Below are 23344 nucleotides of genomic sequence, written 5' to 3' on the forward strand. Positions count from 1 at the left end.
CGTGTTCCTTGGCCAAAAATTTCCTACAAAATCTCTAAAAGTGTCGTGTGTTCCTTGGCCATTGGGCTCCACATACCAAAAGATTAGAAAAGATCCAATAAACCACAATCACATTGTAATCAACCTAGAGATTTTGGTAGGATCAGAAATCAAAGTTCAAGCTTCATCAAGGAAATTACCAATTCCAACTTCAGAAGTTAAATAAAGAGGCACAAAAAAAGGAAAAATTGGTAGACTATTTATGGTGACGAACTTGGAAGGCCTTATAATTTCTGTCCTTACTGATGAGAATGAAGGAGAGAACAACTTCTTTACAGATCCATTCACATCATGCTCTCAAGTAACCATTTGAGATATTATCAATATCTCCCCTGCAAAAACCAACAACCACACGTCAATAACATTGGCAGAGCACACAGAAAATGTACAGGAGAAATTAGTAAACACATGATATTGGAGACAACATGAAACAGTTGACTTAAACTAGAACTGCCCAAAAGTAGCTTTGCTTAAGTTGAAATATTTTTTGGTTCAAGGTCAGCTCCAGATATAATTCACAATTCCCCAACATAGCAGTGGTGATTGAAGATCAACATCAACATTCGATTCTGGGAATTTACTAAGATACTCCAGGGATTTCCCAAATGAAATAGTATGTAATCTTTCAAATGCATATAAGATGCGATTCTTTTCCATTCCAGATTTCTGATGAAGATGCTGGACAAGTTACTGTTAAATGTTGATATGGTAAACTTATGGAAAAATTGTTAAATTGTTCTATGCAGTTTGACCTTGTGACAAGTAAATCCCAGGTGTTTCAAAATGAACAAATAACTCCATGTGTTTCCCAAATGAAATGGTATGTAATCTTTCAAATGCATATAAGATGCGATTCTTTTCCATTCCAGATTTCTGATGAAGATGCTGGACAAGTTACGCTTAAATGTTGATATGGTAAACTTAAGGAAAAATTGCTAAATTGATCCATGCAGTTTGACCTTGTGACAAGTAAATCCCAGGTGTTTCAAAATGAACAAATAACTCCATGTGATATGCCTACGCAACAAAGAAGTCCCTCGATACAAATTCCGGCCTCTTTTTTTTTTGGCAGGGTCATTAAGAAAACTACAAATTTACCTTTTAAGTGAAAATTTATAAAAATAAAATAAAAATAAAAGAGGAAAAAAAAGGTTTGGAGATACCCCAAAACTGCTGGGGTGGCTGACCAACCCTTGGCTATGGTGCTCCTCCATGTGCAGCCCACGTGCGTACTCTATGGCGCCAATTGGGGCTCCAACCGCATCCCATACCCCAATGCCCACAATCCCAACTCTACCCCTCCCTTCACTGAGGCCTCCCAGCGAAAGTTGGAGGATAATTCCAACAATTTTGCGGTCACCAAGGCCATGACCTTGGCCCAACCCCTAGTGCAAGCCTAATTCTCCTTCAAAATCCACATTGTGAAGGACAACGACATGGAGCAACTGTGCCTGAAGGTGGAGTGCCTTGGTTTGGGGAGCTAAGGGTTCAGCACCTCCAAGAGGGCAGTCAAGGGGGAAGAGCTGGGCAGCGCCAGCAACTACTGCATGCACCACTGTGTGCACCCCATCATGGTCGTTCGCTATCCAAACGATAAAGATGGCTCACGTTGTGAAGATCGTCGACAAGGTGGAGCTGCACCCCACGCCCCAATAGTCGAATCTGGCCCTTGGGGTGGGTCGGCCACCCACTCTGGCCAATTATTGGGGTGGCCAAACCACCCACATATCCATAGGGTGGTCAGCCACCCCATCCGTTAATCTTGATTTGCTTTAAATGTAATCAAATGGCCGGAATTTCTACACAGGGACTTATTTGTTAAGTAGGCATACCACATGGAGTTACTTGTTCATTTTGATACCCAAAGATTTATTATAGAGTCAAACCACAAGACCAATTTAGTAGTTTTCCTGATTCTTAAGCTCAAAAGGATTTATTTTGTAAGAATTGAAAAAAAAAAAAAAAAAAAAGGTTCACACCAGTCTTCCAACCCAAATTAGCATTATAGGTAGTGTTTGATAAACCTTTTTTTTTTTTTTTTTTTTTTTTTTTTTTGATAAGTAGTGTTTGATAAACCTTTTAAAGAGGGTTTTTTGTATTTTGGTTGAAGAAGTGTTTTGATGTGACATAAAGATAAAGAGAGCCCCTACTATCCGGCCTAGGTATAAACTAGCTTCTTTGCAGCATTCAATAGTAGATCAACACGTCATCTTGGAACACGAAAAAGCACTATAAATTCCTATACTCTTCACCACGGGATCTACGCATAAACCCAACCTTACAAGACTGAAAAATACACTGGTCTCCTTTTTTGTTCTCCAAGGTCAGATTGGATGAAGAAACCCAAGGACTCATACAAAGACATTAAATTGAAAATAAAATTATAGACTTACTGGTGTGGACAACATGGAAAAGGGCAAGAAAGACAAAAACAACGAAACAAAGCACCGCCATAGCTGAAGAGGACTCTGTTTTGCATGTTTCAGAGTGTAGCTAAGGTGAAATGGAGACCGCAGATTTTCCACGCAAGGGTTGGCAGCAAAGAGATGGGTATTCTGTGTAATGCAAGAGAGGGAGAAGAAAGGCTACTGTGGTTTTGTTGAATTGGGTGGGTTGATCCCATGTTTTGTATTTATTCTATTTGGTAAAATAAACTGCCATTTCAAAGTTCTATTAGTTGCTGTGAACAAGTGAATTTACACTAAATCCTGATTGAAGTTATTCCCAAAGATAAAAGGAGTTTTGAGTTTTTTTATGAGAGTTCTAAGTTTTTTTGTGAGTTTTGCCAATAAAGTTGTTTGTTAATATTTTGATTTTTTTTGGGTAGAAATGAAAAGGGGAAAAGGAAAGGTTTAGTAAAGTAGCCCATAATGTTTCTTTTCCTTCTATTTGGGATGTCATGGGTTATGCCTAGAAGTGTTGTTGATCTGCTTAATTGTTGGTCCTATGGCAGGCCCACTAGTGCTACCGTATGGAAAATGGAGCCTACATGCCTCTTCTGATGTGCATGGCAGGAAATGAATGATAGGCGCTTTGAGGATAGAGAGAGGACGTTGGGGGAAATTTTTTCTTTATTCTATGATACTTTATATTTATGTCGTGTCTTATTTGTTGATTAGTTTTAGTGATTTCCTTGTTTGTTTCACTCCTACTAGTTAGGCGGTTTCTTTTGTATACTTCCGTTGTACTTAGGAGTGCCTTACGCTTTTAATGAGATTGGTTTCTTACTTATCAAAAAAAAATTTCTAAAGTGTCACACATGGCTTAAGTGCAATCTTAACCATTATATATATAAGCTTTTGGACACCTCCCCTTGCAAGCTGTTTTCAAAGGTGAATTATATATAAAGCTTGTATTATTTGGTATTAGAATTAGCCACCACGTCAAATATGGGATTGAACGCAGGTCATCGAGTATGGATTGAATGGATTGCGGCTTTGTAGTTAAGTCACCGAGGGGGCATTCTATAAACTGGATTAAATCGTTTCAGTACTATGTAGGACATAATGTTAAGACATTGAATACTACGGGTGAAGCTGCCAAAAGAAAGAGTTATCATTAGGTCAGTAAGTGAGCCGCAGTGGACGTCGATTGCCAAACGTGGTGGTATGTTAAAATCATAAGTGTCCCACATACCTTAAGTGTAATGTAAACATGTGTATACAAACACTTAAACACCCGCCCCTCACAAGCCGATTTTTAAATGTGAGTTTTACCTAAAATTTGTATCAATTTCAGAGGCTTTGAGAAATGTTATTCTCATCCCAAAAGAAGACTTCTTCAAACTAAAAAGTATGTGGTGAAGGCATCACATGGCAATTTTATCATGCCCTCCAGCTCAATATTAGATTGTAACAAAACTCTGCAGGTCAAACTTCCAAATTAGTTACTAAAATAGGAACATCTTACTTGGTCACTTCCCGTTGGTCCTCTTGGTACATTGGTCCTTTGCTCTCCTTGCCAGTTCCTCTGCTCCTCTTGTGAGAACCTTTGACCTTCACCATACCCTGGGTAACTGTGCTCAGAGCCAGAACTTGCTCCCTGCCCAGAAGCTCCATATGTTTCCTGGCCTTGATATCCAGCTGCTCCTCGCCCAGAAGTGCCATCTTGTGAAGGACCATAATTCCTATTGGCTCCCACAAAATTCCCCTGTGCAGGAGGTACATAATGACTCTTGGGGAAGTCCCTTTGTTGTTGGGGAGAATAATCTCCCTGCCCCCCTTGGTTGTAATTGCCCTGATATGGAGGTGTTGGATCTCCCCTCCCTGACTGGTAAGTACCCATTCCTCCCGGGGCATAATTCCTGCTCATGGGCATAGGATCTCTTCTTTCACCTGGTCCTGGTGGAGCATAATTCTGCTGAGATGGATAATTTTGGGGAGCACCATGGTTCCTGTTCATGGGCATATGATCTCTTCTTTCTCCTGGTCCTGGTGCAGCATAATTCTGTTGTGATTGATAATTTTGTGGAGCACCATGGTTCCTTCCATCTCCTGACATCTGGTAGCCATTTGAGGGTCTATGCTGCTGATTTGTAGTTTGACCTTCCCGGCCATATCCGCGATCACGGTTTCTTCCCTGCTTCCAATACTGAACAGGGGGTGGCCTTGGTATAATTGTTCCGTTAATGTATTTATCACCTGGTAAGTACAGTGCATTAATCTAAGTAAAAAATTTAATGCCCAATATGAAGTTAAGAGCTCGTTATTTTTAAAAGCAAAGTCAAAATATACACCATAACATTACAGCATGAAGACGCTTACAAACTGCAAGTATTCTCTAAATAAAGAAAGCATTGATGTCAAAAAAATCCTACCTCCATACTCCTTGTTTACTGGATCTATGTAAGAATCCGGTAACACAAAAGTAACTCCATCTATTGCTGTTTAAAACAAAATGGAAAGTCAGCGCCTGTATCAAATGTCATTTTTAATTGGGATATCAACACAAACAGTTACCATTAAATTTGTTTGATTCTTCTTCCGTCATCACAACCTGAAAGCCCTCATACGTTGTTGTACTACAAGCATAAATTCTCTTTCTCGCCTCCTCCACGCTGAATCATAATATAAGAATAAGAATAACAACAAAAACAAATAATGCAATAAGTATGTTCAGTCCAAACAGCATAGGTACTTTGATGTAGAAATCAGAAAAAATGTCCAGCAAGAAACAGAAGCTTTGACATAAATCCATTCACCAAAACATGAATAACAAGTACATTATTGCTTATTATACCATGTTTTATGTGAACAATCTACAAATATGTACTTTACAAGGGATGTAGAAAGGAGCAGAAACTGTCCTATTCAAAAATTATTTAGTTCCGATATTTTTGGTTAAAAAAAGTGGTACTACCAATTAGTCAGAACTTACTCCAATCATATGTAGAGGTCATTGTAATCTCATACATCCTGCTATTTCTCTATGTACTACTCATGATAGATAGTCAGTGGTACACCTCAAATTATGGAAATGATAGTGATCATCTTGTGGCCAATCATCTCTAGCCACAAAATAGGGAGGTTTAAAGGGTGAGGAACAGTAGTGCAAAATTTTGAATTGCCCACAGGCCAAGTGATTAGCACATCTCAGTGCTATTTCAGATGATGCATAATTGTTTGGATGCCTCACATAATGAAATGTGGCTCAGCCACGACTCACGAAACACCATACATTGAGGTGTTCCGGGGCCCTTGGAGAAGCACCACACATATATGAAGATATATGTCACAAACAACAAAAATGATCATTTTCAAACTCAGGAAGACTAAGACAACCTTCTGAGCAGTGCCCAATTCAGCTATTGGGTTAATTGAGGTAATTCTCTAGGACAACATAACAAAGAAAACAGAATGTAACATGAGAACAAAGATTATCTTCTCTACAGTGACCATTCTCATAAACCACATGAAAATGAAACGTTGAAGAAAGAATATCCCAAACGAAGAAAGGAACCACAGATTCATATTTTTAAGTTTCACACTGTTTGGGATTCAAGAAAACAAATTTCCACTCATCTGACCAAACGCCAATGTTAGGCTTCATTGGAGAAAGTCTTCGATTTAGATGACACAGAAAATTGAGAACAAGTTAAATAACATAGAACTACAATATTTCATCTCTCTTCTTCTGTCTTCATAAATTACAGCAACCAAACAGTGGATTTTCAAAAATCTTCTGAGCATAAAACTTAGCTACGGCTCACAATTTATACAAAAAATAAAAAATATACAGATGAATATACAGAAATACAAAACCCAAAATGCTCACTCTCTTTTTCAGATGAGGAAATATTCCAACTTTATTTTGACACAGGAAACACAAAAGAAGAAAGAATGAAATAAAATTATTCCAACCTCTTCTGGAACTCTTCACCTCTCTTTTTTCCTAGCCTTTTTTTTCCAAACAGAGCCATAAACAGTCAGGAGCTTAACACATCATTCCAATTTTTTTTTTCTTTCAAATTGATACAGACTGAACATGGGATAAGAAAATCACTCAGCACCTTATACTCAAAAACCATTCGTTCACAAAACACAATAAACCCAAACACCATTAACATCTCATTCATCATATTCTTTACCGTTTCCCAAATTTACTCAGACACCAAATAGAGGGTAAGAATGAATGAGTGAGTGAGTGAGGCAGAGAGAGAGAGACCTGATGTTGAGGCCCCTAGCACAGGTCTGCTCGTAGATCTCGATCATTCGCTCAGGGCTGGGCTTGTCGTTTTTAGGGAAAGACATAACGATGAGCCAGTGATTGTAATCGCAACCTTCGAACAGTATGGTGTCCGGGCCGATCTCTTCGGTGTCCTTGCTGTTGTAGGTTGAGCGGGACGAGAAAAGCGCGACGCTCGTCAATCTGAACAGCCGGGATTGGACAGGGAGAGCCCAGGGGTGCGACGGCGTGGAACTGGAGGTGGGGCCCTGGAGAAGCGGAGATTGTAGAGCGGGAGTGGAGATTGCAGGGATTGCAGGAACTGCAGACAGAGAGCGGTGGAGTGTGGAGAGCGAGGTTAGGGTTCGGCGAAGACGGAGAGAGTACAGCGCCATTGCTGGTGGTGCTGGTAACACCTTGGGGCTTCACAGAGAGAAACCGCACAAATGGGGTTTAGGGTTCTGAGGGTTTTGGGGAGGTTTCTAGTGAAAGAGAAATGAGGGGGGATGATGTATGCATGAAACGGGGACAGGGCTTCTCGACATATTTTATTTTTAGGATTTAAATTGGATGTATTTAATGGTGAATATTAAATTAATGTTAACCCTTTAATATATATATATATATATATATATATATATATATAAACCCATCTCTAAAAGTTAAATGTGTTCATAAAATATGTGAGAACATATGATTTCTTATTAACGTTATTAAAAAGAAAAAAAAATGTAAAATCAATTTATGTAGTTATATCGATTTGCAATAAACTCTTGTGATACAAAAATGTTATAAGAGCTCCTTGTAGTATACAAAACTAGCAAATGAGTCATTGCACTCAACTTTCATATAATTTTTTTATTTTTTGGATAGAAACCGTTAAATAACAAACACGTCTTATGAGTGACGCGTGTCATAATTTGATTAGAACCGACATGGTTGCAAAAAGTAATGTTGCATACCATCTTTGTATTCTCAATAAAGTTGATATGACTTTTAAAATTACCATTGAATCAAAATCTATTAATGATTAATCTCATATTCAATGACAATTTTAAAAGGTATGTCAACTTTAGGAGAATAGAAAGAAGTTAAAAGAATGGTATGTAACATTACTCCATTGGTGTACACAAGAACTAATTTTACATTTTTTTTTATATATTAAAAGAAGTATGTGAGAAGCCCATGCGATTGCTAAAGAACATTAAACAATTTATTAGAGTGTAAAAAATTTCATATGTGCTTCTAAAGGCATGACACAGTGAGATAGCAGTACCTTAGTTCGACAATAAATTAATTGAAGAAATTTATCTCTCTTTGTTTTCTCATAATAGTTGATTTTTTTTGGGTTAATTAATATTTTACTATTTGGTTGTTTTTAAGAGAAAAACCTGAGAAAAACTTCGATATATATATATATTTATTTATCGTTTCATAAAAATGACGCATGCATTTCTTCTGACCAAGTTTGGAAGAAAATTCTCTCCCTTTCCTTAATCTTTATTTTGCCAAAAACTCCCCTAAAACCACCGAGAACACTCAAAATTCTCCAAATAATTGCAATTCTTGAAGACCCAAGGGATACCCACCCAAGTCCAAGGCAAGCTAAAAAATTATACTAAAATCTTTCCTTTGATTTTCGTTTTCTATTAGGGTTAGAAAATTTGGTGTTTTTGAAAGCCTTGAACTTTCCATCAAATCCACACTGCAAGTAAATTTGGATGTTGAGCCGTGTGTTGTAGTTATAGTGAGATTGAAACCCACCCATCATCCATTACACTCAAAAATTTTCATAAACACCAAGTGTTTGATAAAATACCTTTTATCATTTGTGTTATCTACCCCATCCATTTGCTTGGAAGAAAAGCTGAAGGTACCTTTAGTTGCTTAACTTGCTTCTTTTCTGCCCTAAATCCCAAGGGATGTGGATGTCCTTGCCCAATTTTTTTTTTTTTTTTTTTGAAAAAAAAAAAATCCTTTTTATAAGAAAAAAAATTAAAAAAATTTCGATTTTAGTTTTTTTGTTTTATAAATTTTTTCAAATAAAAATTTCCATTTTAAAAAGATTAAAAATTTTCGTTTCTTAAAACAAAATTAAAAGAAAATCTTTTTATTTTTAAATAAAAATTTCCATTTAAAAAAATAAAAAAAAAATCGTTTTTCTAAATTAAAATTTTTCATTTTTAAAGAAAATTATTGTTTTATTGTTTTATTTTTTTCGAATATTTTTGTCTTACTAAGAAATATAAAGAAGTATTTTTATCTTTTTGCTAGTATTGTGGGAGATATTGACAATGTTTTAGTAGTTTGTGATATTGTCACAATTAAATGTTTAGGAGACATTATCAATATTAAAAATTTTAAAAATATTGTTCATTGAAAAAAATAATAAAATAGTACTAAAAAAATAATATTTAAATAGAATAGATAATTAAAATAGATATTATTAATGAAATATGTAGTGAGTAAAATGAAAAAAAATAATATTTTAAGTAGTAAAATGAAAATTCTTGCCGATGATGCTACGAAGGGTATATTTAATTTAACGTATAATAATTTTCTCTTTCCTCGATGGCGATGAAACTATTTCTAATGCGATCTTACTATAAGTAAAAAGTAAAAACAGTTAACAAAGCCAGAGCAAGAGGTCTGCAAATTCTCACTTTCTCGGGAAAATCCCCTGTTTTCCCACGTTTCGTCGCGAAGATAGAGAGAGAGCGAGAGAGAGAGGGATGGATCCGGAGCAAACGTTTATACGCGTGCAAGAGAGGTTCTCGCAGATGCTGAGGCCCAAAGTGAGAGCTGCTTCGGAGTACTTTTACCTTTTCGTCGCCATCACCCTGTTCTCCATTCTCGTTGTTATGAACTTATGCACGCCAATTACGTTCAGCAGGTACGTCGTTTGGACATGCTAAGCGATTCAAAAATTCGATTTATGCTTTTATTCGATTGCCCTGAGGGCTTCTGAATTTCAATTCAGCAATTGCTTTCTTGTCAATTTTCAATTCATGGTTCCTTTTTTGATGTGGAATAAACTACTGTCAGGTATTTAATCTACTAGGGATTAGTTCTCTAGTTTTTAGATGATCATTTTGGTTTCCGTGGGTAGAAATGATTAGGGAAAGTGAAAGAGAGATAAATGGAAAAAGAAGATAGGTTTCTATGGACGATATCATTGTGGTTTCCTTCTTATGTTTACCATAAGTAGTACTAGCTACTCTTTCACGGGTGCCCATTAACGAGTGGGCTTGGAGTGTTAGTAGGTAAGCGCATTACTGTTTCATCCCAACATTATGAGAATTATAAGGGGATTTGACGACAATTTCTACTGTAACAGGTAACTTATGAGTTTATTTATCCTTTAGTTGCTAATAGGAATTGGAGAGGGTGTTAATATTAGTGCCATCAATGAGGGCTGGAATAAAATGTATGGTGTGGATAGAGAATTATAGGATTTTACCATTCAGATAGGAAGTTTTAACAGCTATGAGTCCCATCCAATGGGTATGGAGAATTAGTGCCTCTAATGGGGTTTTGAACAAACTATATTGCGTGGGATGCAAAATTGTATGATTTTATTGACATGTCAGAAAGTGAAGTCGCATATTGGGCAGGTGAATTGTGAAGGTGTTGGATTAGGTGGGTGGATTGTGATGGTATCGCATTGAATGCTAAGTCCTGCATTAGCTCTTTAATAGGTGAAATTGGGCTATATAAATGATTATGCAGAGTTCCAATTGTAACATACTAGTCTTTTTAGGGTATAGTGCAAATGTGGTCAGTACTTCCTTGGATCGTGACATTTTACTTTTTTAGAGTGCAAGTTTAACAGCTATGAATTCATAAATGGGTAGTGAAAAATGAGTTTGATGGTTTTAAATATTGCCTCTTGTGGTTCCTTTGGAGGGAAATGAATGATAGAAATTTTGAGGACCGCAAAAGGATGTTGGAGGAGCTTGAGTCCTTATTCTATACTCTTTTTCTTTGTACAGCTACTTTTATTTCTCCCTTGGTGCTCAGTTATCATGATTTTATTGTTCTTTTTTCTCCTTTTAGCTAACTAGGTGTTTTCTCTTGTATACTTCATGTATACATGGGGCGTTTTACGCTTTTAATGATATTTCGATTACTTATAAAAAGAAATATTATGCTCGAAGCTTGCTTTTACTCTAGATGACCCTTCTGCTACTTTTAAGCAGTGGGACTGACTTGTAGGAATAGCAAGTTATGCTTTGTGCAACTATTTGAAATCATGAGCAAGTTCTACTAGCTTCTTATTGTTTGGCCACTTATTCACACATGTATGAGTCTGATTTGTAATCAGTAGCCCAAAAAATGACATCAGTAGTGTTCCAACAGCTTAGGCTTCAAGCACAGTGTGATGGGGGTGTTATTTTACTGTTCTCATTAGATTTGCAAAGCATTTTGCTAATGCTTTTTAGAATGTGCTTTTGCCTTTTGGTTGTGATGTAGTTTTGAGTATTTTGTGAGCGTTTTTTGTGCTGAGTTGTTTGTTAATGCTTTTTGTTTTTTTTGCTAAAAAGCAAATAGCAGTCCTAAAATGCATTAGCAAATAAGACCTAAGTAATTCAAGTTCTGCAATTGCTGGTCGCTTGGATTTTTATGTCAGAATTATGCATTCTTTTGTAACTTCACGGTAATGGACTTATCAACAGTATCTAGATAATGTTATAGAAATTGGACTTTTTCCAGCTGTTGGTTTTTTTGAGAAATGACAGTCATAGATTGTTGTAATTATTTGGCCAAGTTAATATCAGATTGTTTTCATTATATTTTTAATAGTCAAACATGTTTCTAGATGGCATAATAATATAGGCTTTGACTATAAGTGGCACGAGCTTTAAGGAGTGTGTTATTTTCTCTTTTTGATGTCACATGGGTCATGTCTAGAGGGGTGGCAGATTTATTAGCTTGTTGGCGCGGTCAGCGAGGTAATAGTTTAGCTAAGGAGGTGTGGTGAATCGCACCACTGTGTCTAATGTGGATTATTTGGTGAGAGCAAAATGCAACATGTTTTGAAGATCAAGAAAGGTCAATAGAAGAGCTCAAAAAGCTATTTATTCAAACTCTGTTCCATTGGGCCGATGCTTTCAGTTTTCCACCATGTCTTTATTTTTTTCTTTATGTTCCTCTTTTTGCCTTTAGTGATGCCTTTCTTTGCATTCATCTTGTGCACTATAATTGCGCCCCTCTGCGCTTTTCAATAAATAACTTATTTATCAAAAAAAAAAAAAAAAAATATAGGCTTTGTTTGTAAACGCTTTTTCATTCTTCCTTTTGTTTTTGTAAAAACAAAAAACATTAACAAACAATCCAAAACATAAAACACTCGAAATTAATTTCACCTTTATGTCATATCATAACACTTCAAACAAAAAGCAAAAAACACCTTTCAAAAAGCATTAACAAACAGAGCCATAGCGGGTGGTGGTCAAGTTAAAACCTTTATTTTTATGCTCCTTGTATGAATGTATGACTTCTTTGGGCAGTCTACCATCTTATTTTCTTGATTTTTCTTTTTTTGATTGTAATTTTTGAGGTTCTTTTGTGTACTGCCTCTATGCTTACAACTGTTCTCGTTTTCCTAATTTCTTAATGATTTGTGTTTCTCTTTTGCTTCATGATTGATGTTTCTCTTGTATACTCCACATGTAGAGCTATAAATCAACAAGCTACTTGTGAACTTGCTTGGGCTCAGTTCGGTTAAGCTTGAATTGAGCTCGACTTGATTATTAAATGGCTATTCAAAAACTCGAAACTAGACTCGATTACTAAACAATACATATTCGTATAAAACTCGGTTTGACTTGAATAATGTTCGTAAACATGCTTGTATAAGACTCGACTTGTATATATTTATTAATATGTACATATATATTAATATATATGTAAAAAATTCTTTAAAATTTGAATAAAATGTTAGTTCCTTATTTATCTCTCAAGTAATATCCACGTGCACCTCCCAATATATCCCATCAATAAAAACAAGGAAAATGGAAGTTTCACTTTGTCATCAGAATAGGCCCATATATTCTTCTACTCTTCTACAAATCCCGTACTCAAACCTTCCATTGGACAACTAAATCAAACCAAACTAAACTAAATCTCTCTCTCTCTCTTAATCCCATATTAGATGTCTACCTCGCCAGCTGTATGTACGGAGATCCCACTAAACAGGTAATCTTTTGTACTCTATTGAGTACTTCAAATAATGAGCTTTTTATCCATCTATTAGCCTAATTAGTCAAGGGCAGCCACATAAAGCAGGATCAAACAATCTCAGGCATCTAAACTAGGGAAACGGTTTCACATCACAACACGTTGGATGAAAATGAAAACATTTTAATTTTTCTCCTAATTATAGTTTATTGCTCAAGTGGAAGGAGAATTGTGACAATTGATAGGGAAACAATGTTCACATGACAAACATCTTAGCAAGGGCCCCACAATCAACCGATTTGACTTTCTGGCCACAAGAATAACATCCGAGATTGCTCTAGCTTTCAGAAGAAACCATTTACTTCTACTTTTGCTACTTCCCTTTCTCTTCATCCTTTCCTGATTCATTCTTTTCTTCAAAGAAAACCATGGCATCGGGAGAGCCATCCCTTGCTGTGTTCCTTGATGTGTTGCATCTTGCAACGTGTTCTCCTTTGCACGCTAAGAGGGACTTCAAAAGAAGCTATATAGGTGGAGCGAAACGTTAATAAGAATTAAGGCAGTCCCTTATGATGCGGATGAGAAGCAATGTACTATTCACCATAGAAGCTTTGCGACATTGAAATCACAAAATACACGATGTTGTTTCTCTCTCTCTCTCTCTCTCTCTCTCACAATCCCATTAGCCGAGCTGAGCTGAGTGGTCGATAAGGTGCTTGGCTGGGCTAATGAACGAGCTTGAACTTGCACAAGGTTTTCCCCTTGGTGAGCCTGGCCGAGCTAGGGTTCCTAAGCTCATTACGAGCTCAAGCTCTTCTATGGTGCAAACGAGCTGAGCTCGCACAGGCACTACTCACCTGAGCTCGGCTCGTTTACATGCCTATCCGCATGTACTTAGGTTATGCCCCTTTGGGCCTTTTTTATGATATTGAATTACTTATATTAAAAATATATATATATATATATGTTAGCTGAGGAAGGCTGGTAAAGTTAACTCTTGAATTGCTCTTTGGTTGGTAACCAATACAATATCTGAATTGGAAATGAAACATTGGAAGAGGCATGGAAGAACAGATCCTTGTTCCCTTGAGTAGTAACTGTTGTTTTCATCATTAAGGTTGTCTTTTCCACAGTTTCATTGTTGGCAGTTGAAGTATTTCATATAAGGTAGTGATTCAGTCATAATAATGGCTGGTTGATGACAAAATTCAGGCATCTAGGTTTATTTCATAGTGCTCTAACTAAAATCTATGTTTTTTTTTTTTTTTTTTTTTTTTTTTTCTTGTTGCATTTGAAGCTTGGCTGTTCAAGTGAGCCCTCTGGAGTTGAAATAACAGAAGCTCAGCTTATCCAAATTAAGGTAATATATTGTCTAGTACTTTTGATGAATTAGCTCTGTTTGTATGTTTTTGCAACTACTTCATTGTATCAAGTTACTAAGTGGGCTTGACATCATCGTGCTGGCTTCCTTTGGGATTGGGGATTTCACAGATTTTTTTTTTAATCATCCGGCAATTGCTTCCTGGTATTTTCACTCTTTCTGCTGTGCCTTGTCTGGCTACCGGATCATATCCTTTCTCATCTGCAACTAGTAGATTTTGATTACCAACAGGGTCTGGCAACATGTCCTTAGGCATCTTAGTTTTGTTAATTCTTAATTTTATTTCCTTTTTGGTGTCGAGGGAAATAGGCAAAAGATTATGGTGTAACTTTTTCAGCATGGCATGTCAATTTGTTTGCTTTGGTATTTATGTAGCTCTGATTTGGTTCAGAAAGTTCTATGTCCATAATGTATTAAAGGTTTTTTTTTTTTTTCCTGTTCTTTATGGGGCATTGCCTATTCTTGTGCTGAAACTTTTTGCAGCATTTTGTTAATACCAACTAGTTACAAGTCGAGTACAATGCATATTAATTGGATATTGTTGTATCCGAGCCAGATTTCTGGGCTACCCTCATGTTCAGTTTTGTTTTTGGTCACTCATATTTTTTTACTCTGGAACTTATATCTATCACTTTTTTTTTTTTTTTTTTTTTTTTTTTTTTTCTGAGATCTATGGAGATGTAATTGTGAGATTCACTGTGCGTTTGGCATATGCTATTGGTTTTATTTCTTAAGCAAACTGTCATGTTTAAGTAATAATTGTGACGTTTGGTGTAGATAACTAGTGCAGGGTTGTGGTCACAGAATGAGTCTGAATCTAATGCGATAGACTTCCCTAATATGGAAACTGTGAAGGAGAAATTAGAAGGGGCAAATGTGGATGGAGATTGTTTGACATTTTTGGCTGCGAAGTTTTGGCTAGATTGGATTGGTTCTGGAGCTAGAAGGGACAAACTAGCATGGAAGTTCTGGAAGACTGACAATGAACTTCTTGAGCAGCAAGCAGAATCTTCAGTGAGCAGTCAAAGCCCTAAGTGAACAGTAGATGATGCAGCCACCAAAATTGATAAAGAGAAGCGACGTAGTAGTTTCCCTGTATATGCCAGAGAGACATTTAAAGCAGCAATATTTCACTTCGGCAAAAAGTGGTACAAGCGTTTGCTATTCATTTGGAGACATGCAATGCAGGTCGTTAGAAGTTTCTGGAAATTGTGGGTGAGTAAATCAATAAAATGTTCTTGTGTTGTGCTAGACATAGTATTCAATACAATAGCCCCATTTTTTAATTACCAATTATGGAAATAGCTAGTGTCATTCTGATTTCTGCTTGCTTTACTTGTTGTGATGTTAATCCCCCTTCGGTCTTGATCGACACTTTATTGCCTTGCATTTCCTTTTCTTTCTTGTGATCATGGGTTTCCTTTTAAAACATGAGCATGCGTTTTGTTACAGTTGTCTGCCTGGGTGCTTTGTAGATACTATTGATTCTGGAACGTAATGATACTATTATTTTGATGCCTTTTTTATTTGGTGAATATATGTTACATTATTTGTTTTTATATCTTTTTCAGCTCAATTTTAGTTATTTATTGATGATATACTGGAAGAAGACATGGGGCCAGAATTTGGTCATGCAGATGCTTGTGGCATGAGCCTAAGTCTCCCCTAGATTTCTTGTTTTGGCAAATCTAATATATCTACGTATAAGTCTCTACCTTGGCAATAGAAAAGAAAATTGTGTAAATATTGGGTGGGTTAGGAAGAAGAAGAGGGGGGGGGGGGGGGGGGGGAGGGGGGGGGGTGGGGGTGTGTTGTAAAAGTTGTGCTCGTGTCTATTATGTGATCTTATTAAATTTTATTTTATTTTATTTTTCTTTCTTAATTATTGTCTTTATTTGATTTTTCAATACACGCTCTTTATTGTTCTTCTGCATACTCTATTCTTGGAGTGTGATGAACTCTTAAGAGATGGGGTTTTAAATTTTCTTATTGTCAGCAAGCAGGACTGATTGGTGCCTTCAGTATTTGATGCATTTGTTGCTCAATAACTCTCGCCCATCTCTATCTTTCTCACATGTTTTTCCATCCATGTTTTCTGAAAATATTTTAATTTCTAAATGGCTTATATGGAGAAACCTAGAGTCTGTACCATAGTTGGTCATTACTTGATTTCTTGTATCAAGGCCAAGTCTCTCTTTGCTGAATTTTACTTTTTAATTTTAGAATCTTGCAGGAATACATTTAAATATTGACATTCCCAAGTGGTTGCATATACTTCATTTGGACCGGCTTAATTCATATGCAGGTAAGTGGCAATCTTTTTAGTTCTGCTTGTTCACTACTATCAGGTTGCAGAGCTGTAGTGGTTATGAATAAATTGAAATCACTTAGGTCAAGTGATGAAGAATTTTCTTCTCTTAGAATTGCTTTTGTCCTCACTTGGCTGGATGTGAGTCCTCTTTTCACACTTGCTGACCTAGAGTATGTAATTCTAGAATGCTAGTTTAGTATTTTGGTACTCAATCTAACTTCAGCTTCTAGGTTGTCAAATCTTGACAAAATATATAAGGAAGAAAATCCATGAAATGAGTGTATTTTTGTCATCTTCCTAGTCAGGTCATTGTTATTATTTTTGCTAGCTGCATTGTTTAGGGCTGGAAAGAGCGGCTTTGGGTGGGTCAGGTGAATACGCATACTGACCCAGACCTGATTGTTTGAGTGGGGCCCAACCAATTGCCATGCCCTTTGGAGATAAAAAAATCAAGTGGCTATTTTACTTTTTTTTTTGGGGGCGGGGGTCATATGTTAATGTCTGGGATAATTTTATTGCTACGCATTGAGGAGGTATTGAACCACCTTGTTTTTCTTATCTTAATAAAATCTTAATTAAAAGTAGGCTTTTTCTTTCATGCTCTCAATATTGTTCAATCACTCCAACCTGTAATATTAGGGCACCTTTTTTTTCTTCTCTTTGTATTATTTAATCAAATATCAGCGGATGATTGAAATAAATATGTAATGTAGGTACACATTATAAAATTTCAAACTATTGCATGAATCCATCGTTTGTCTATGAGCCAGAAATGATCTGATTAAATTCCAGATCTGGCATTGAACCCAGAAATGATCTCTCTAACAACAAGGACCGGTCAGAACCCATCGCAAAACACCAAAGCCGATCGGATCTCGCCGCAAAACCCCAAGGGTAGATCTGATCTCACCACAAGACACCAACCCCGGTCGAATCTCACTGCAAAACACCAAGGCCGGTAGAATCTCGCTGGACAACAACCGGTTGGAAACCACTGCAAAACACCAAGGCCGGTCGGGTCTCACTGCAAAACACCAAGGCCGGTCAAATCTTGACAACTAACAACACGTGATCAACCAACGAGCCTCGCCGAAACTCACAGAAAACAAGCAAAACACGCCGGAGAATCCCCACATAAGCCATCAAGGGTGGTGGTTCAATGGCCCAAAGAAGTTCCCAAGTGGTCAGAGCATGTATTTGGGTGTGGGTTCGAATATCCACAATGGAGAATTCCCACATAAGCCTGATTAGTATAAGCCAGCTTGGATTCCCATTGATGCCCTGGTGAGGCTGGGTCAGGCTATGGATCAGTCGGACTTGAAGGAGTGCCTGCGGTTCCCACTGTGTAGGCCCCTCCTATGCGGTTCCCAACGGGTTGGTGCTACTATGGTCACGCCTAGGTAGGATAGCCGCAATTGGTCTCCCTAGCCTAACCTTTTCACTCATCAAAAAAAAAAAAAAAAAAAACTATCTAATATATCCATACTGTGCATCGTGTCCGTATCATCTATCCCATATTTCTGGAGGTGGTTCCTAGGGTTTCTTTTGATTCTTTTAGGTTTATGTTTTTTTACTATCTATTGTTGTCTGGCATTTGTGAATTTTGTGTGCTGAGATATAAGCCATTATCTTGTTGCCTGAACAACCGGTTGAAATAAGGCCATGAGCTTTTTTTTGTTTTTTTGTTTTTCTTTGGATTTTAAGAATTGCCTTAAGGATACCCATATATTCCCCATTTATGCAGACCCTTCACTCATTAGAGTGAATCAAGCTCCTCAAAGGCTCTGTTATGCCTCAGAAGACTGAAAGTCAGATGTTCCTCATAGTTTCTAGTATTGTAGAATGTCTTCTTATTGTGTATTTGTTATAAGAAGTTGGGAGAACTCAATAAAAGGCTTCCCCCCTTAATTAATCAATATGGAAATGATATTGGGAATTAGGGCAAAACATGAGTGGTTATCTTAAATTTTGGAACATTTGAATTATTTAGTCATTGTCAGAAAGTCATTATGAAAGGCTAAATGGGCAATGTAAGACTTTGTTAGTGCTATTTGGTAAAAGAATCATGGGAAAAGTCCACATATTCTTTAAACTACAACCCGATTGACAATGTTCTCGCCCCCCCCCCAAATGATGAAAATACCCTTAAAAAAAAAAAAAAACTATTTTTTTTTAAAAAAAAAGTAAAAAACCAGGGTGTGGAAATTTTTTTCATTTTCTTTCATAAAGAAAAAATTGGTTTTTATCTTTCGAATTTTATTTTAGCATTTTTGTCTTATTGAAAAAAATTTAGCATTATTGTCGTCTTTTTGCTGGCCTTGAGGGGATATTGTCAATTATTTTGTAGTTTGAGGAGGACATTGTCCTAATTGAAAGTTTGGGGTGGGGAGACATTGTCAGTTAGGTGGTAAAAGGTGTATGTGGACTTTTCTCAAAAATCATAATTCTTACAATATCAAGACATGTGTGTGTGTGTGTATGTATATATATATATATATATATATATACCTCTGTGTGTGTACATATATTCTTAAACTTTGCTTTTATAGACCTGTGACAATCTGGCAAAAAAAAAAAAAAACAAAGGGCAGGCAATTATCTAATTAGGATGGATGAATTCATGAGCTGATCAGGATAGTTTCCCCTGTTCTTCTAATTTCCCAAGTTGTACCATATATTTCTTGTTTTCTGATAATGGTTTTTTGCATGTGTTTCAGTGCAATGGCTTGAGAATAGAAGCAAAGCCTTTGAACCAACTTATATATACACTATGGAAAAGGTGATTGTTCACCTTATTTGTTTGTTCCTCCTTGCAATTCATGAAATTTTTCTGCATATACTCTGATTCCGTATTTCTGCTTATACTTTGTTATTTCCAATGTTCTAATAATGCTTGTCCTGCAGGGATATTTCTTGCTACCTGAAGGAGCAAAGTCTCGCCATAATATTCGTACCGTTAACATTTGCATATCAGCTCGGCATTCCTGTTTTGGAAACAGGTTATATCTTCCAAACACAACTTAACCATTGTCGGGGTGGTTTGAATTGAGCTTGGAAGTGACAATTTTTCTGAAGAACCTATTTTTTCAATAACTTTTTTTGTTAAGTCCGAGTTTTTAATTCTTATTTGGATATCTATTTTGAAATTTTAATCTTTGTGGTACTTATCAAAAAAGAAAGATTTAATTTAATTTTTTTTTTTTTGGTGGAATCCAAGTGTCTGTAGTTCAAAACCTAGAGTACAGATTAATAACATCTGTGATTTAATGTTTATTTGTTTGTTGACAAGCTAGACTCACTGAAAACAATTGTGTCAATGGCTTTTTTTGGAAGATAATGTCCTAGCATTCTTCTAGGCATAATACGACGTTTATAACTAGATATGTGCTTGGTTGAGACAATTAAAAGCTTAACACTGGCATTTGCATCATCATTGTGGTTGAACTTCATCATTTTTGTCAAACTGTTGTTGTACTTCAGAATTTGAGTTATATGTGTATACGTATAGGAACTGTGTACTATAATGTAACTGAAAGGATATTTTCCTATTACCAGGTGGCAGCAACTCCTCATAAACAGAATCGTCGGATATGATACTATTTTGATGAATAGTTTATTGACTTCTCCTTGTCAAGGTAGCATATTCTGTAATAGTGAGAAATTTTAAGACAAAAATAGTTCGTCTTATCATCATCCAAAAAAAAAAAGAAAAGAAAAGAAAAAGTTATAAGTTATCAACCAATTTAAACGCCGCAGGACTTGATAATCTGTATGCGTGTGAAATGTTAAAAAAAAATAATAATTGTCATATATTTAGATGTATATATATATATTTATCCATGTATGTACTATGCTCCATAGTTTTGGAATAATTTTTTTAAATTGTTTTTTATTCTTTTAAGTTCTTTTCCCAGTTTCTGCTCGCTATTATGAAAGCAAACATTATTATTAGGCCAGAGACACTGTATTTTCAAATGAGAACATGAATACAACTGGAAAACCTTTGCTTTCCTATCCACAAGAGGGACCAAGGAGGGGAAATATATATATATATATTTCTCAACATTGTATTTTGCTGTGCTTGTTTTTGCAATCACTAGCACAGCAAAATACCCCCGCCCACCATCCAAGTTTCAATTGATGCCCAGTTCCCCATACACCGGCTCCTATGTACCTTTCCCAATTTTGCATAGATATTGGTATCACGTAAAAATAGTGTTATTTAATAGACTGTTATATGATTGTTATATATTAAGTACGTTTTGGCAGTTATTTTTAATTTTAATTTTTTTTTTTTAAAGTGTTGATTCAATGGTTGATTTTCACTGCCACATCACTTCAGCTGTATGGCAGTCATACGGTTTATTAAATATTGTTTTTTTGGCGTAAATATATACAAATAAGATTTGATAACATTTATTTACACCATCCATACCCTATTTGATATGCTATAAAAGCCTACTTTTTTGGCAAAGACTAATAAAATCTTATTTAGGAAACAAATTTATCACTTTATATTCCAAACACAAAATACTACTATACAGTTACAAATGTTGGAGACAAGTGAAGTGATAAGAATTTACAATATGAAGTGCTACTATCTACAATTATCTAGTTTAAAAAAAAAAAAAAAAAAAAAATCTTTATCCCTCAAATTTAAGTAAAACCCCATGATCCCTCAAATTCACAACTTTGGTTTCCACCACAAAACTTAATTGGATCCTCTACAATAAATTTTTCCTTCTGTATCGTCCTTGATGATCTTGCAAAGGCCTTTGGAAAAATCACGAGAAAATAAAACCTTATAATCACTTTTGAAAAGAATCATCTTTGCTAGATGATCAGTTGCTCTGTTCGTTTCACGTCATGCATGAGAAACTTTGTACTTCTCAAACTTCCTTAAAAGCCCCTAAATGTCCTTTAAGCAACTAGCAGCCTTTTGACTAAATGGTTGGTCGTTGTTAATGGTCTTCATAGCACTGAGCGAATCAGACTCGACCCATATTACCTTAATGCCCATATCCAAAGCAAGACGAATACCACTCTCTATAGCCCATAGTTTGACCAAGAATATGTCATCTCCATTTGCATTAGAGGCAAAAGCACATATGGGGTCACCCATATGATCTAGAAGCAATCCACCAAACCCAAATCTTTTCGGAGTTATAGATCCATCAGTGTTTAATTTTGTCCATCCAAAATCTGGTTTTTTCCATTTGCACATGGATCCAAGTGGAGTAAGAAGGCCACTTCCTTGTTCTTGGTTGAGATTTAGGGGAAAAACCCTCTTATTGGTTCTCTTGAGCGTAGGAGAAGACTTGCATGAATTTTTCAGTAATTTCCAATTTATTTGGTCTTCTTTCTTAGCATGGTGCTTCTTCTTTTGGAGGTAGCTCCACTCTTGAACTTTCTTTGGGATGGTTGGCCAAGCTGTGTTGTCATAATTGGGCTCAAATGTTTCTAAGGAACAAAAAAAAATTAGGCATGATTCAATTTATTTTTTTCTCATTATTCAGCTTGAAACCTTTCAAATTATTACTTGTGAAATAAGGTAATATAAAGCAAAAAAGAAAAACTACAAATATTGTTCGAAACACATGCACACACAATTATATTACAAGTGTTAATATAGAAGAGAAATATGTTCAACATGATTACATGAATCAAGCATATGTTACGTGCTTACGTAACGTGATGAGAACTAAGTAGAAAGATTGATATGGTAGGATTTTCGAGGAATCCTAAACCTCCTATGAGCAATTCGAGGTGCTCTCAACTCCTACAAACATAGGGTTTGAATAATTTACTTGATTTATTTCCTTATTCATAAATAATGCAGTATTTAAAGACAATAGAAAATAGAGTCCCATATGAAATAGGACTTCCATTTAAAATAGATAAATCTAATCCTACCCAAATAGAAAAATCTAATCTTACCCAGATAACAAATAACAAGATAAAAGAGATAAACATAACATAAGAGTCCTACACACACAACAATATTAAAATAATAAAACAACTATAAAACATTAATGAACTAAATAACCTAATTGATAATACTTCATAACAGACCACTACCTAACAATGACTACACGTAACAGCATATAAGATCTAAACCATAAACATAATAACTAAGTCATAAATATATCACAATTGAAATGCATGGCAGTTCTTCAAAATATTGTCATATGAATATATTTGTCACATTTACAAATTGCAAAGACTCTTAATCCTAAGAAATTAGTAGACATAACTACAATGTGTTAGTTTATATGATTTAACAATAAATTATATATATAATTGATCATTACAATCCTAGTAGACCGAGCATTTTATATCTCATGTAACTCCCTTCTCTAGTCCTATTATAAGGATTTGCTAGCAACTTGGCCACCCCCATTAAAAGAATAATGAAAAAAATAAATAAAAGTGTTTGTACAAAAATATAAAATGTGTAAGAAGAGAATAAAAAGTATAAAAGCTATTTGATGTGCTCTTAAAAAAACATCATCAATATGAATATGAAAGAATAAAAAAATAGAGAAACAAACAATGAAAAGAGAGTCTACTCTCTTAGATTGGCTAAAGGAGAGTAGAGTAGGGAAAAAGATTACAAGAAGCTTAGAGTCGTAACAGTTACAGGTTTAAATTAAAATGGTACATTTAATTTTTTTTTTTTAAAAGCAAAATTTGAGAGTAGGTGTGGGCATTGACCTAAACAGGTCAAAAATTCCACTCATCTAACTTCTGACTGAATAAAATTAGAAGAG

General features: G+C 35.7%; 2 protein-coding genes and 1 pseudogene across 4 annotated transcripts; 2 read left to right on the forward strand and 1 right to left on the reverse strand.

The window, feature by feature from the left end:
- Nucleotides 1-113: 113 nt before the first annotated feature.
- MORF1 (multiple organellar RNA editing factor) lies at nt 114-7251 on the reverse strand. Its single transcript, XM_059595655.2, has 5 exons — nt 6703-7251; nt 4998-5095; nt 4856-4921; nt 3949-4679; nt 114-371 (listed from the first exon to the last, which is right to left on the reverse strand). Exons 1-5 carry the CDS (start codon nt 7095-7097, stop codon nt 360-362), a joined length of 1302 nt encoding a protein of 433 aa, XP_059451638.2. The 5' UTR covers nt 7098-7251; the 3' UTR covers nt 114-359.
- On the forward strand, nt 380-1953 carry LOC132168221 (universal stress protein PHOS32 pseudogene; annotated as a pseudogene).
- Nucleotides 7252-9569: 2318 nt separating the features above from the next.
- LOC132169589 (membralin-like protein At1g60995) lies at nt 9570-20261 on the forward strand. Of its 3 annotated transcripts, XM_088513667.1 has the most exons (7): nt 9570-9595; nt 14180-14242; nt 15041-15478; nt 16487-16568; nt 19292-19353; nt 19479-19573; nt 20130-20261. In XM_088513667.1, the coding sequence occupies exons 3-7, from the start codon at nt 15446-15448 to the stop codon at nt 20239-20241; spliced, it is 384 nt and encodes a 127-aa protein (XP_088369793.1). In that variant the 5' UTR covers nt 9570-9595; nt 14180-14242; nt 15041-15445; the 3' UTR covers nt 20242-20261. The 3 variants fall into 3 exon arrangements, with proteins under 3 accessions (XP_088369793.1, XP_088369795.1, XP_088369794.1); XM_088513669.1 differs by lacking the exon at nt 20130-20261 and having other exon boundaries at nt 19479-19765; XM_088513668.1 differs by lacking the exon at nt 14180-14242 and having other exon boundaries at nt 9571-9595.
- Nucleotides 20262-23344: the final 3083 nt, after the last annotated feature.

Source organism: Corylus avellana, chromosome 2 (assembly GCF_965113065.1).
Source record: "Corylus avellana chromosome 2, dhCorAvel1.hap1.2, whole genome shotgun sequence".
NCBI classification, from domain to species: domain Eukaryota; kingdom Viridiplantae; phylum Streptophyta; class Magnoliopsida; order Fagales; family Betulaceae; genus Corylus; species Corylus avellana.

Bases quoted from the DNA above. Each gene is read 5' to 3' on its own strand.
- MORF1 (XM_059595655.2), bottom strand. From the start codon at position 7,097: ATGGCGCTGTACTCTCTCCGTCTTCGCCGAACCCTAACCTCGCTCTCC. The intron at 5,096-6,702 runs GTCTCTCTCTCT...ATTATGATTCAG, and splicing joins GCTAGGGGCCTCAACATCAG to CGTGGAGGAGGCGAGAAAGA. The intron at 4,922-4,997 runs GTAACTGTTTGT...TGTTTTAAACAG, and splicing joins AGAATCAAACAAATTTAATG to CAATAGATGGAGTTACTTTT.
- LOC132169589 (XM_088513667.1), top strand. From the start codon at position 15,446: ATGCAGGTCGTTAGAAGTTTCTGGAAATTGTGG. The intron at 19,354-19,478 runs GTGATTGTTCAC...CTTGTCCTGCAG, and splicing joins ATATATACACTATGGAAAAG to GGATATTTCTTGCTACCTGA. The intron at 19,574-20,129 runs GTTATATCTTCC...TCCTATTACCAG, and splicing joins CATTCCTGTTTTGGAAACAG to GTGGCAGCAACTCCTCATAA.